Source organism: Narcine bancroftii, chromosome 5, assembly GCF_036971445.1.
Source record: "Narcine bancroftii isolate sNarBan1 chromosome 5, sNarBan1.hap1, whole genome shotgun sequence".
NCBI classification, from domain to species: domain Eukaryota; kingdom Metazoa; phylum Chordata; class Chondrichthyes; order Torpediniformes; family Narcinidae; genus Narcine; species Narcine bancroftii.
The window spans coordinates 89,095,371-89,109,776 of record NC_091473.1 but is presented as its reverse complement, the minus strand read 5'-3'; the positions used below and the strand labels follow the sequence as shown (position 1 = coordinate 89,109,776).

General features: G+C 41.2%; 1 protein-coding gene across 6 annotated transcripts in view; it reads right to left on the bottom strand.

Moving 5' to 3' along the window:
- Window positions 1–14,406, bottom strand: part of pde4dip (phosphodiesterase 4D interacting protein) — a 564,002-nt gene that overhangs the window by 243,629 nt on the left and 305,967 nt on the right. For 5 of the 6 annotated variants that reach the window (XM_069938250.1, XM_069938253.1, XM_069938249.1 and 2 more), the window contains exon 4: window positions 2,242–2,352. In XM_069938250.1, the coding sequence (XP_069794351.1) occupies window positions 2,242–2,352 (111 nt within the window). Of the gene's footprint in view, window positions 1–2,241; window positions 2,515–14,406 lie in introns of those variants that run through there. The other variant, XM_069938254.1, reaches the window with a different exon arrangement.

Below are 14,406 nucleotides of genomic sequence, written 5' to 3'. Positions count from 1 at the left end.
GCCTGGCACCGTGTTGAGTGTCTCAATTAAAAAAAATTAAAAATCTAAAACCCGAGTTCTTCCCTGTATATTCATCCTCTGCTTCAAATATCTTCATCAATGGATTTGGAACCTAGTTCTTAATCTCTTACTCATAATTATGGTCCTTCCCCACATTTATATCTTTAAGAGCTTTGTTTAATTACAATTCATGACATGCATTTTCACTACATTGTTTAATGAAAATCTATAATATGTTTTTTTAAATAGTTTAAAGCAGTTATGGGTCATTACTGGTGATTCTTCCTTATCTCCTTTATTACACATTTTTCCGCAACTTTTTAAAAGTTCTTCAATTTTCGTCAGCTCATTTAGTAACTAGAGGCAATGTTTTCTTAAATGCCCTTTCACCATTAAACAACAATTAAAAGTTTGACTAAATCTTTGGATGCTTCTTTTGGTCTTTGTGGCTTCAACACAATCTTTTCTAAGTTTACTTCTGACTGAGTAAATACAGGACCTATTGATTATCCACCTGTTCACTGCCAGTTTTTGTGGATATCAGAATTAAAACTTGCTACTGGAGTGGTATAAGAGGATTGAAGGAAAGCAAATGTACTGAAGTTCCCTTGTTCAATAAAGGTAATAGGGAGAATCCTAGGAATTATAGACCAGTGTGGAGGAACAAAAGGATCTTAGGGTCCAAGTGCACAGATCCCTCAAAGTTGCGGTGCAAGTTGATAGCATAGTTAAGAAGGTGTGTGATGAGTTGGCCTTCATTAGTCGGTGACTGAGTGGAAGAGCTGCAAGGTAATATTGCAACTCAATAAAACTCTGGTTAGACTACATTTAGAGCATTGTGTTTTGTCCTGGTCATCTCTTTCTAGGAAGGATATAAAAGCTTTAGATAGGATGCAGAGGAGAAATATCAGGAAGCTGCTCGGGTTAAATAATGCCTTACAAGGAAAGATTGAGTGAGCAAGGGCTTTTCTCTTTGGAGCCTTGGAGAATGAGAGGTGATTTGAAAGAGGTACATAACATTATCAGGTGCAAAGATTAAGTGGATAGTCACTAGCTTTTTTGCAGAGCATCAATGGCCAATACCAGAGATGATCTGAGTGGAGGAAAGTTTAAGAGAGATGATAAAGGCATTTATTTTGTACAGAGTGGTGGGGACCTGGAATGTACTGGCGGGAAGAGTGATTGAGGCAAATAAAATAGGGTCATTTAAATGTTTCTTAGATGTTCACATAGATGTAAGAAAAATCAAAAGTTATGGGCTATGAGGGAAGAAAGGATAGATTGTTGTGGAGTAGATTTTTTATAGGTCAACACAATATTGTCGGCCAAAAGACCTTTATTGTGCTATACTGTTCTATATTCTAAAATCAACCACTGATACTTTTATGCTTCTGGTTGACAATTACATAATCAATGAAGTTGCCAAGTGTCCAGTAGAAGTCATTTTTTTCCTTTTTAAATCTGATATATTCTTAAAATGTGCTGACAACTCATCTGGCTAACATATTATATCAGATACAAACATCTGTCTGGAACTAAATTCATGTATGAGTACCTAGCTTGATACAAAATCTGATCAGATACCAGCATTTGAGTAACAGCATGCTCCTTAGGATTGAATACACAGAGAGTGAAAAATGAATTGGAATCCCTGCACAGTTCCCTTGTTGCTTTGTGCAAAAGTTTAGCCTTACTCAAACATGACCATTGTAGATATTAAAGATGATGAACTATATCTTGGGAATATTCTTTAAACTGTAGGACCAAAATTGAAGCTGGCTGGGGATAGTAATCATAATTTAACTCAAATTTGTTCTGGAATTTAAAATAGCAGTATTACATAACACTGGTAAACCTTTCAGCATTAACCATTCATTGATAAAACAATGATTAATTAGTTCATAAATCCTCAATTTTATTATTTTCTTTTTATCTTCTCAACTTTCCTGAACTATCTAGGTTGATGAGGTTCACCTTTCTCTTTGCCATCTTCACACACCATTTGGCTGATACATTGCACATTAGGTAGTCATAACTTACACTGATTAATGGGGCAAAATATCTTATGCCTTTTTTGTGATAGTACAGTGGATAATGGAAATTAATGAGAAGAGAACAGATTTACTATTCAAACCTCCCTAGTACTGCTTGTTCATTTTCCAGCATATTGAATTTGAGATGTTGTAGAGAATATATTTTCAATACTTTGATCAAAACAGCCAAAGCAGGAAAGTCTCCTACCTTTTTGCAGATGTCCTCTTTGCTGTCATCGTACTTCTGCTGTATTCTCTCCTCCAGGAAATAGATCCGGAGCTTGAGGCTGAAATTTTCTTTTTTCAAGTCATTTAGATGCTGGGAAAGAGTACGGTAACCATTAGACATGGCAGGTGATATGGGGGTGGGGGGGGGGGCTTTTGCCCCCCCACCTCACTCAGTGCAGTAACATTTCAAAATTCCTTCGAAGTAAAACCACTGAATCACTGTGAAAGTTGTTTAGCACACAGTCAGTGTGCCATCACAGCTCATGTTAGAGTATAGGGAAAGCTGAAAGTCTTTTTTTAACTCAAAGAGGAATGTTAGGAATCTTGAACAGACCAGTAGACAGCTTGACAAGTGGCACAAGTGATGTAAACTGATCTCATTGCTGGTGAGAAACCCTGACTAATTTCATATCATCTTATTAGTTTCATATTGACGGATCCCTGCTCGTCTCCTTTCCCAGCAATATTTCACTTTGAACAGATGATACAATTGCTGAGCAAGTGTTAGGAATAAACAAGTGTGATGGATAAACTTTATCATCATGCCCAATATTTAATAAAATGGTTAGAACATACAATATTACAGCACAGTACAGGCTCTTTGGCCTTCAGTGTTGTGTCAACCTTGTAAACCTACTCCACAGCAATCCAATGTTTTCCACTCTTTTAACATTGCACAGATTGATTCATTTCAAATCATTATTAAAAATTAACATTTAAAATTCTATTTAGATGAAAGGGGATATATAAAGACTATAGATGTTGGAATCTGCAGATGGTGAAGACGGAGAAACTTCACCCAGAGCACTGAATGCAGTAGACTGCATCTGTTTTCAAGGTGAGGATTATCAGGATATCTGATATGCTTTACTTTTTCAATAAATTTAGCTTCCTCTCCACTGAACATCTCCCTCGATTTCCAGTATTTCTCATCTACCTCTCCACAAACAGAACAGAGGCAGTGATCTCTTGGTCCTCACCTTTCACTGTGTGCACTTCTGCGACCAGCACATCATTCATTGTCATATCTGCCAGCTTCAATTTGATCCCATTACCAACCTGGCCTATCACATTCTGTGCTTTCAATGTGCCCTCCTCTACAATGGAAAGACCAAGCATAGACCAGGTGATTATTTTACTAAACGTCAACACTCTGCCACAATAGTAATCATGGTTAAAATGGTTGCAAGCCATTTTAACTTTCCACCCCATTGCAACACCAAACTGTCCATCTTTATCCTCCTCCACTCCTGTGGGAGGCCAATCTTAAACTAGAGGAACTCCACTCTATTCTGCCTAGTTAGTTGAAACAGTTAGTGGGCAGCATGGTTAGTGGGGGTGGCATGTTTAACGTGGCAGTTAACACAATGTTGTTATAGCACTAGAGATCCAAGTTTGTATCCAGCACTGTCTGAAAAGAGTTTATATGTTCTCCCTGTGACTTGTGTGGGTTTCCTCCAGGTGCTCCAGTTTCCTCCCGGCCTTCAAAACATACGGGAGGTGGAAGGTTAATTGGGATATTTGGCCAGCACAGGCTCATGGCCCAGAAGGGCCTGTGACTGTGCTGTATGTCTGAATTTTTTAAAAATAAATTTTATTTATGGCACAGTAGAAGCCAATTCTGGCTAGTTTAAACCATTCTACACAATAGTCTACAATCCAATGACATAAAAATTGAATTCTCCAATTTCAAATAACCTGCACCTTATCTGTTCCTTTCTCTCTCCTTTTTAATCCACCCAGATGCTCCCACACATCATTTTCCTTTCAACCTCTTTCCTCCCCCCCACCCCCCAACCCGCTCCCCCACCACCCCCCCTGTGTCCATCCCCTGAAACCTGTTTCTTTCCTGGTTCCATTTGCCCATCACCCTCACACTCAATCCATTGGGTTCCGAAACCCCTCTTTCCGTTGTTCCAATCTGCAGCCATTCATCCTTTTCCTGGTTCCACTAATCACTTTCTTATCAGATTCCATAAATCTGCACCCCTTTGTTGTCTCCACATCACCTCCTAGCCTCTGTTGCTCCCTTTACCCTTCCCTCCCCAAACAGGTTCCATCTGCCCATTAATGCTTTTTCACCTGGATTTATCTATTGGTTGCTAGCTCCTATCTCACCTCTTTACTTTGGCTATCTTCCCTATACACGATCAGACCTGATGCAGGTTCAAAGTTCAAATTTATTATCAGAGTGACATGACATCATATACTGTAAATATAAGCGCACAGAAATGCTGGAAAGACTCTGCTGGTCTCGCAGTATCCATAGGAGGTAAAGATACATAAGTGACGATTCGGGCATGAGCCCTCCTTCAATGTATGAATGAAAAGAAGGTAGGCATCTGAATTAAAGACTGGGTAGAGAAAGGGGGATAAATGGGAGGGGGAGAAGTCCAGACTAACAGACAAAAGATGTTAATTGGATATGATAAGGTAAAAGTAAAAATGCACAATGCTGGAGAAACTCAGCAGGTCATACACTCCTTTATATAGCAAAGGTAAAAATACATAACTGGTGTAAGAATTGATTTTGGCTTTGTGAAAGGAGGCAAAGAGGGAAAGGGAAAGAGAGAGAGAGAGAACTAGAGAAATGGAGATGGGGAAGAAGATGTGGAGGGGGTGGGGGTGGATTTTAACAAAAACTGGAGAAGTCGATGTTAACCATCTGGTTGGAGGGTGCCCAGACAGAATATCAGAATATGACAGAATATTAGAATATGGAAAGAGGGGAAACCGAGGATAGCACTAGATAAATTAACAGAATGGTACAAACAAGAATGCTTACAACTACCAAACTTTAAGAATTATTATAGAGCCGCACAATTAAGACACCTATCAGATTTTTATCAAACAAGGGATAAACCAGATTGGACCAGATTAGAACTAGATAAAATAGGGGAGAAGATACCTGAACATATACTATATAAATGGGATGAAAAATTGGTAGGAATTCACCGGTATTGCATCATCTGCTCAACATTTGGAAGAAGATTCACGTAGAAAGGAATAAAACAAATTACCAACTACCAAAACTAATAGTGATGCAAAATCAACTAATCCCTTTCACAATAGATAACCTTTCCTTCAGAGAATGGGAGAGAAAAGGGATCAAAAGAATAGAAAATAGTTTTTTGGGAAATAAATTATTATCCTTTGAATAAATGAAGGATAAATATAATATAACTCACGATTCAATCTTTGCATACCACCAGCTGAAAACCTACTTGAAGGACAAATTGGGAAATAGTCTGAGGTTACCAGAAGGAAGCAATTTTGAATATGTGATTACAGACACAATGATAATTAAAAAAATTATAACAAACATGTACATCAAACTGCAAGAAAAGGAGAACAAGGAAACAAACGGTAAACCTAAACAAAAATGGGAACAAGATCTAAACATAAAGATAAAGAATGAAACATGGGAAAAGCTATGCTCCAGAACTATGAGAAATACAATAAACACGAGGTTACGCATGATACAATATAATTGGTAACACAGGCTATACACCACGCCCCAAAAGTTAAATAAATGGGACCCAACAGTATCAGAGAGATGTTTTCGCTGTAAAAAGGAAACAGGAACAACAATTCATGCAATTTGGACATGTGAGAAAGTGAAAAAATTTTGGGAAGATCTAAACCAGATATTAAATAAAATCACAAAAAGCAATATACCAAAAAACCCAGAGATCTTCCTCCTAAGTAATATAAGAAATAAAGATTTTGGACTCGATTTGGATGGAGCACAAAAAAGATTTGTTATGATAGCCCTAGCTGTAGCAAAAAACTTGAGAATACAACAATGGTACATAGAAATGAATAAATGTATACCATTAGAAAAAATAACATATAATTTAAGAAATAACATCACAATATTCGAACAAATATGGGAGCCATACATGAAACACAATAGAGAAATCCTACCATGAACTTCCACCACCTAAAATGACAGAAGGAGAAGACAACGAAAAGAACTGACTTAGTAAAATTTCTTGTTTATTTTTATTAAGTGACAACATTGTTTAACGGGTTTAATGTATCTTATAGATTGAACCTCAAATAAATGGGAAAGGGGGTGAGGGAGGGAGGGAAGGGAGGGGGGAAAAGGGGGAGAAAATGACACCCAACCCCAACCAACCAATTTTCCCTTGCATCCGCTGCAACCGTGTCTGCCTGTCCCGCATCGGACTTGTCAGCCACAAACGAGCCTGCAGCTGACGTGGACATTACCCCTCCATAAATCTTCGTCCGTGAAGCCAAGCCAAAGAATATATTCAAGAGAAAAAATGTCTGTATGTATCTTGGTCAATATGGTTTATAGTTTATGCAGCCATCTTCAGCGCAAACTCCGGGAGATCCAAAATGAGTGGTGGACTAGCCTCGCCAAACGAACACAGCTCAGCGCGGACATTGGCGACTTCAGGGGTTTCTACGAGGCTCTAAAGGCTGTGTACGGCCCCTCACCCCAAGTCCAAAGCCCGCTGCGCAGCTCAGACGGCAAAGTCCTCCTCAGCGACAAGATCTCCATCCTCAACCGATGGTCAGAACACTTCCAATCTCTTTTCAGTACCAACCGCTCAGTCCAAGATTCCGCCCTGCTCCAGCTCCCTCAACAGCCCCTAAGGCTAGAGCTGGATGAGGTTCCCACCCTGGATGAGACATATAAGGCAATCGAACAACTGAAAAGTGGCAAAGCAGCAGGTATGGATGGAATCCCCCCAGAAGTCTGGAAGGCTGGCGGCAAAACTCTGCATGCCAAACTGCATGAGTTTTTCAAGCTTTGTTGGGACCAAGGTAAACTGCCTCAGGATCTTCGTGATGCCACCATCATCACCCTGTACAAAAACAAAGGCGAGAAATCAGACTGCTCAAACTACAGGGGAATCACGTTGCTCTCCATTGCAGGCAAAATCTTCGCTAGGATTCTACTAAATAGAATAATACCTAGTGTCGCTGAGAATATTCTCCCAGAATCACAGTGCGGCTTTCGCGCAAACAGAGGAACCACTGACATGGTCTTTGCCCTCAGACAGCTCCAAGAAAAGTGCAGAGAACAAAACAAAGGACTCTACATCACCTTTGTGACCTCACCAAAGCCTTCGACACCGTGAGCAGGAAAGGGCTTTGGCAAATACTAGAGCGCATCGGATGTCCCCCAAAGTTCCTCAACATGATTATCCAACTGCACGAAAACCAACAAGGTCGGGTCAGATACAGCAATGAGCTCTCTGAACCCTTCTCCATTAACAATGGCGTGAAGCAAGGCTGTGTTCTCGCACCAACCCTCTTTTCAATCTTCTTCAGCATGATGCTGAACCAAGCCATGAAAGACCCCAACAATGAAGACGCTGTTTACATCCGGTACCGCACGGATGGCAGTCTCTTCAATCTGAGGCGCCTGCAAGCTCACACCAAGACACAAGAGAAACTTGTCCGTGAACTACTCTTTGCAGACGATGCCGCTTTAGTTGCCCATTCAGAGCCAGCTCTTCAGCGCTTGACGTCCTGCTTTGCGGAAACTGCCAAAATGTTTGGCCTGGAAGTCAGCCTGAAGAAAACTGAGGTCCTCCATCAGCCAGCTCCCCACCATGACTACCAGCCCCCCCACATCTCCATCGGGCACACAAAACTCAAAACGGTCAACCAGTTTACCTATCTCGGCTGCACCATTTCATCAGATGCAAGGATCGACAATGAGATAGACAACAGACTCGCCAAGGCAAATAGCGCCTTTGGAAGACTACACAAAAGAGTCTGGAAAAACAACCAACTGAAAAACCTCACAAAGATAAGCGTATACAGAGCCGTTGTCATACCCACACTCCTGTTCGGCTCCGAATCATGGGTCCTCTACCGGCACCACCTACGGCTCCTAGAACGCTTCCACCAGCGTTGTCTCCGCTCCATCCTCAACATCCATTGGAGCGCTCACACCCCTAACGTCGAGGTACTCGAGATGGCAGAGGTCGACAGCATCGAGTCCACGCTGCTGAAGATCCAGCTGCGCTGGATGGGTCACGTCTCCAGAATGGAGGACCATCGCCTTCCCAAGATCGTTTTATATGGCGAGCTCTCCACTGGCCACCGTGACAGAGGTGCACCAAAGAAAAGGTACAAGGACTGCCTAAAGAAATCTCTTGGTGCCTGCCACATTGACCACCGCCAGTGGGCTGATAACGCCTCAAACCGTGCATCTTGGCGCCTCACAGTTTGGCGGGCAGCAGCCTCCTTTGAAGAAGACCGCAGAGCCCACCTCACTGACAAAAGGCAAAGGAGGAAAAACCCAACACCCAACCCCAACCAACCAATTTTCCCTTGCAACCGCTGCAATCGTGTCTGCCTGTCCCGCATCGGACTGGTCAGCCACAAACGAGCCTGCAGCTGACGTGGACTTTTTTTACCCCCTCCATAAATCTTCGTCCGCGAAGCCAAGCCAAAGAAGAAGAAGATGGTTTATAGTGTGAAAAATAAAAAAAAAAGAGGCCAGCACCTTTTTCCTGCGGTGAAAGTAGCAAACACCAGAGGACATCTGAACAAAGTGAGGCAGGAAAGTTTAGGGGAGTGTCAGAGGTAAGTTTTTTTATACCGAGAATAGTTGGTGCCTGGAATGCATTGGGAGGAGTGGTGGCAGATCTGAGTGCAATAGGAACATTTAAAAGACTCTTAGGCACATGGATGAAAGAAAAATAGAGGATTATGAGGTAGGGAAGGTTTAGTGTTTTGAGTACATTTACTGTATATAGGTGTTGTGAACTGGGATTCACTAGAAGGGTGCTGTACTGATGAATGGTCCTGCCTCCCGCCTCCTCCCCCTGGGGCCCGTATATTACCCTTGTTTCCCACCTAGACCCAGAACCCCTCTGAAGCCTGTTCATGAACTCTACCTATGTTGTAAGCTAATAAAAGCATTTGTTTTCCCTCCAGTCGAGTGTGAGCTTTTATCTCACACTACAAGCTCAACTAGACCCACCAAGAGACAAAGATTAAGTAAAGCTCAGCTGTAGGAATATTACAGAGAGTAAATAAATGCAGTTCTGGACTGGATTGAAAATATGGCACAGTAGCTTCTTTGAGCAGAAGTTCTTCCAAAAAATATGAAGCATGTTTTAAAGAACTCTGAAAATTCTCTTAAAAAAGGCATAAAAAGAAATTATCCCTCTCCTGAAAAGAGTTAGTTCAATTTGAGAGTGTCATGAAAGACAAATCGATCACAACTTTTAAGAAGGAATTAAATTTAAAAAAAAAACTTTGTAAGTTCAACTGAGAATCCATCTAATCCCAAAGAAAATGGTACAAGTGAATAGAATGAGTGAATTGTTTGGTGTAGAAGGAGAAACACAAGAACTTAATTGACTTGAGCAAACTGGGAGGAGCTGGAGGCACTCAGCTGGAGAGGCAGCATCTTGAAAATGGGTCTCAAATTAAAACATTGTCCATTTCTCGCCATGTTGAATTGCTTGCTCCGAGACAGGTAGAAACCCCAGTGTTTTACCAGGTGGCCATCTTGATATCTGCTGCTGGGCTTCTGGTGATGTACAGTTGGACACATGCAGACTGTGGGCTGCTGGAGACTGGCTCATGGAACCAGGTATTGGAATCGGGGATTCAAGAGGGTGCTGAGGGCAAGAAAGGCTCCTGAAGGGCCTCATGCACCTAAGGCCTCCTGATATTATCAGAGTTTTGGAGCTCATGCTGTCAATAGTTTGTACTATTGGGGAATTTTTTGCGCAGTTGCAGAGGCTGAGGGAGGGCTGGAGACAAATCCACAGACATTCAGTGACTAAAGAGACTCTCTTTTGCTTCTCTTTCTCTTGTTAGGGGTGCCAGGCAAAGCTCATAATGACTCTTTGTTTGCCTTACAGCAGACAACAGTTGAAGTACCGGTATATCATGTAATTTACATTTTCATGTATTATTAGATGACCATAAAAGGAACCTAGATATCTGGTTGCACTAATGGCACTGAAATTAAATGTCTGCATTTGTTTACTGCTATCAGCCTCCTATATATGCAATTCTTCTACTGATGTTGAATTAACTAAAACCATGCTTCCAGAGCATTCCAGTGAAGACTGATGTCTCACGCATTTTCTCAAGAGTTCTTGATAGCCTGGTATTGAACAAATACAATCAATGAGAAACATAAATTTGTACCCAAATGTCGAGAAGAAACCCAAGTACAATCTCATCAAACAAACAACCCGATAAGAGAAAGCAAAAAGAAACATGAGCAAATTGACTTAAGTTTATTTCCAACTTCAAATTAAATTACAAAAAAATTAACTGTATATAAATAAAGCATCAGCATGACATTGGAACAAGTTCATCTCCAATATAGCATTAACAAAGTCATATCAAGGTTGAATTATAGCACTTTGTGACTAATCACTGGAAGACAAGGGCAATCTATATTAATTTTGTAGTATTTGCTTTAAATCTCTTTTCTGTTTGGAATCAACTTGTGATGATTGAACTAAGTGAAAAAAAATTGACATGTAGAAATTGATAGACATACCCATGTCTAGAATCTAAAGAGGGAGTACAATGTTTTGGGATGAAAGCTTCACCACTTAACTTTTAATGAGAGATTAAAAAGTAATCCAGGAGTATAACTAAAGGCCCTTTCAGGTGGCCCAACCCCCTCCCCTCCGCCCCCCGTGTAAAGCAGCATATTACTCCCCCATGCGGCTAAATACCTACTTACCTGATTGCACCAAGAACACCTCCGAGGCGCTGATGCCATCCTTCCTTGGGGATGGATAATTGGCGGAGTGCTGGGCTCTGCTTACGCCCCTGAATGTGCAGGTGCTTTAGGGAAGGGCTGATGACTCCATTAGCTCGCGACCCAACTCCCCACTACCTGACAGCTCCCCACCCCACTGGGGAGGGGAGGTCTGCAGGAGCCATCAGGGCAGGGGAGGTCTGCAGAGGCATTCGGGGCAGGGGAGGCCGGCAGGGGACATTGTGGGGCACATGGTGCGGGCTGTGACAGCCCAGCTGGCTGCTCCGGCACCTCATTGGATGCTTTGGTCTTTGGAGCCGCTCTCTGCAGCTCAAAATGCAACATAGCAATAGTGGTCTTCCCTACCCATAATCCCCCATGCAGCTGGGAAACTGTTTTGGGAAACACACAGTGGTTCCACTTGCATGAGGGATTATGGGTAGGGAAGATTGCCATTGCTATGCTGCTTAATTATGATGTGTGCCGCAGTGCCACCCATCATAATTAAGCAGCATAGCAATGGCGCTGCGGCACCAGTCACTATGAATGGGACGCTGGAGCAGCCTTTTAGGGCTGCTGCCTGAAAGGTGAGTTCTTAGTTTTCAATCCACTCCTGTCACTGGCCTCAAGGCAGAGGATTCATCTGAAATGGCCTCAAATGGCAAATACCAGGCAGTCTTCTCAATCACCAAAAGACCAGCAAGCTATCTTATTATGAAATTATAAAGCAGCATTTTTCACTTTCATTTCATACTGAATATTTGGTCATGGAAAATAGAACTCAATTTTTGGCACTCATTCTGTAGATGTAATGTAAACACTTCTCCAAAATCTGAAGCTTCAGAAAAAGATTTATTTTGAACTCCATGGAAGTTATAAGGATTGATGTTGCTAGTTTTGTGCAAATTGGAGATGAAGTCCCAGTGTCATCACACTAGTAAATGGGTGGTGTCTGTGGCAAGACCTTTTAACTTGGCAGTGAGGGAATGTTGCAACTATTATCTAATCATTTTTTCCACATTCAAACTCAAATTTCAGGGGCTGTGAACAACACAGTCAAATCAGGTTCCTGGAAATAGCATTTTGCTGAAGGCAAGTTTGGGAAATGCTTTTTTCATGAAATACTTGTTAAGACCATACCTATGATCAACAAATAATGAAATACCGTACTGCACTATACAGCAACAGAAATTTTGGAATTTATTTGACTGAAATAATGTTTGCACTAGAACGCCATGCAGTATTCCAGCGGCAGCCTCATTGGTACCTTGTAGAGTTGCAGACGAACCTTCTTACTCATCAATTCAATTTCTCTTGCAATGAAGGCCAACATTAATGTCATGATGCCCACAGACTGGTCCCTGAAACAATTCTCTCTTCTTTAGAAGCAGTTTAATTTCCAACTCTAGTGCAATATGATACTGATCACATGATCTGACCCAGCGCTGGTAGTACTGTGAACATGAGCCAGGCAGTATATGCTTAAATTAGCTTCCATGATAATTACAGACAGAAATTCAATGATCAGCACTTGTTCAATCATTCTTTCCAATGAAAGTACATAATCCTTCCTGTCCAAAAGTAAACAGATTTATTTCTGGACACTTTGGATGCTTATTATATCAATGGGTCAAGGCCAAAAGTTTGGTCTATTAATTCGTTAGACACAAAAACATAAGAAACAGGAGCAGGACTCGGACATCTGGCCAGTTAGCCTGCTCCACCATTTAATAAGAGTATGGTTGGTCTGTCCATGGACAGTTCCTCTACTTGCTTTTTCTCCATAACCCTGAATTCCTCTACCTATCCAACTGTGTTTTGAATAGATTTAATGAGGTAGCCTCTATTGTTTCCTTTGGCAAAGAATTCCACAGACTCTTAAGTCCATCTCCTTATCTCCATCCTACATCTACTTTCTTGAATCTTGAGGCTGTGTCCTTTACTTCTAGACTCACCTATGGAGGAAACAATTTTTCTGCCTCAATCTTATTACATAATTTTATTTGTTTCTATAAGATCGCCTCTTATTCTGAACTCCAGCGAGTTTAGTCCTAAGCAACTCCATCTCTTTTCATAGGCTAACCTCATCATCTTCTGATTCAACATGGTGAACCTCCTCTGCACCACCTTCATAGCCAGTATATCCTTTCTCAAGTAAGGAGACTAGAACGCCATGCAGTATTCCAGCGGCAGCCTCACCAGTACCTTGTAGAGTTCCAGAAGAACCTTCATACTCATCAATTCAATCTCTCTTGGAAAGAAGGTCAACATTCCATTTGTCTTGATTAACTTTTGCACCTGCAAACCAAACTTTTGTGGTTCATGCACAGGCACTCCCAAGTCTCTGAGCACAACAGTATGCTGAAATCTTACACTTTTTAAATAATAATTTGATCATCCACCTTTTCTTCCATTGAGGCTAACATTACATTTGCCAACATTTTACTCCATCTGCCAGGCCTTGCCCACCCACTTAACCTATCTACATCTCTCTGTTAAGTCTCTACATCCTCTGCACAATTTTCTCACTTAATTTAGTGTCATCAGCAGACTTAGATATCCTAGTCTCAGTCCTTTCTTCCCAATCGTTAATGTTTATCGTGAACAGTTGCGGGCCTAGCACTGATCCCTGTGGCACTCCACTGAACACTGATTGCTAACCGGAGAAATGCCCATTTATTCTAACACTCTTGCCTTCAATTGGATAACCTATCCTTTAACCTTGTTAATGTATTTCCCCAACTTCAAGCATCCTTCGAGCGCCTTCTTGAAATACAAGGTGGAACATCCACCTGATAAACTCTATCCACTGTATTGTATTGTTCATTGTTTCTTCAAAGAATTCTAGTAAATTTACCAAACCCGATCATTAATTTTACCATTCATTGCGCGGACTTAGTTAAATCATGCACAAGTCCAAGTTCAAATTTCTTCTCAGAGTACATACATGACACCACATTCAACCTTCAGATCCTTTGTCCTGCAGAATTTCCACTTATCAATAGTGTAAACTGTACTCAAGAAAAAGATATGTATACAAAAGAGAGAAATATAAGCAAAGAAAGAAACGTAAACAACTGACTGCAAATACATAAAAAATATTCAGTAATAAATAATGCGCAAAGTAAGAGCCCTTAAATGAGTCTGATTGAGTCTTTTGTTCAGAAATATGACGGTGCAGCAACTTTTCCTGAAAATGATGGTACATGTTTTGTTACACGTATATCTCTTTTCTGATGACAGTAGAGAGAATAGAATGTGTCCTGGGTGGTGAGAATCCTTGATGCTTGCTGCTGTTCTCTGATGGCAGCATTCCATGTAGATTTTCTCGATAGTGGGGAGAGTTTTGCTCATAATGTACTGGGTTGTGTCCACTATATTTTAAAGGGTTTTCGGCTCAAAGAGTTGGTGCCAAGTTTC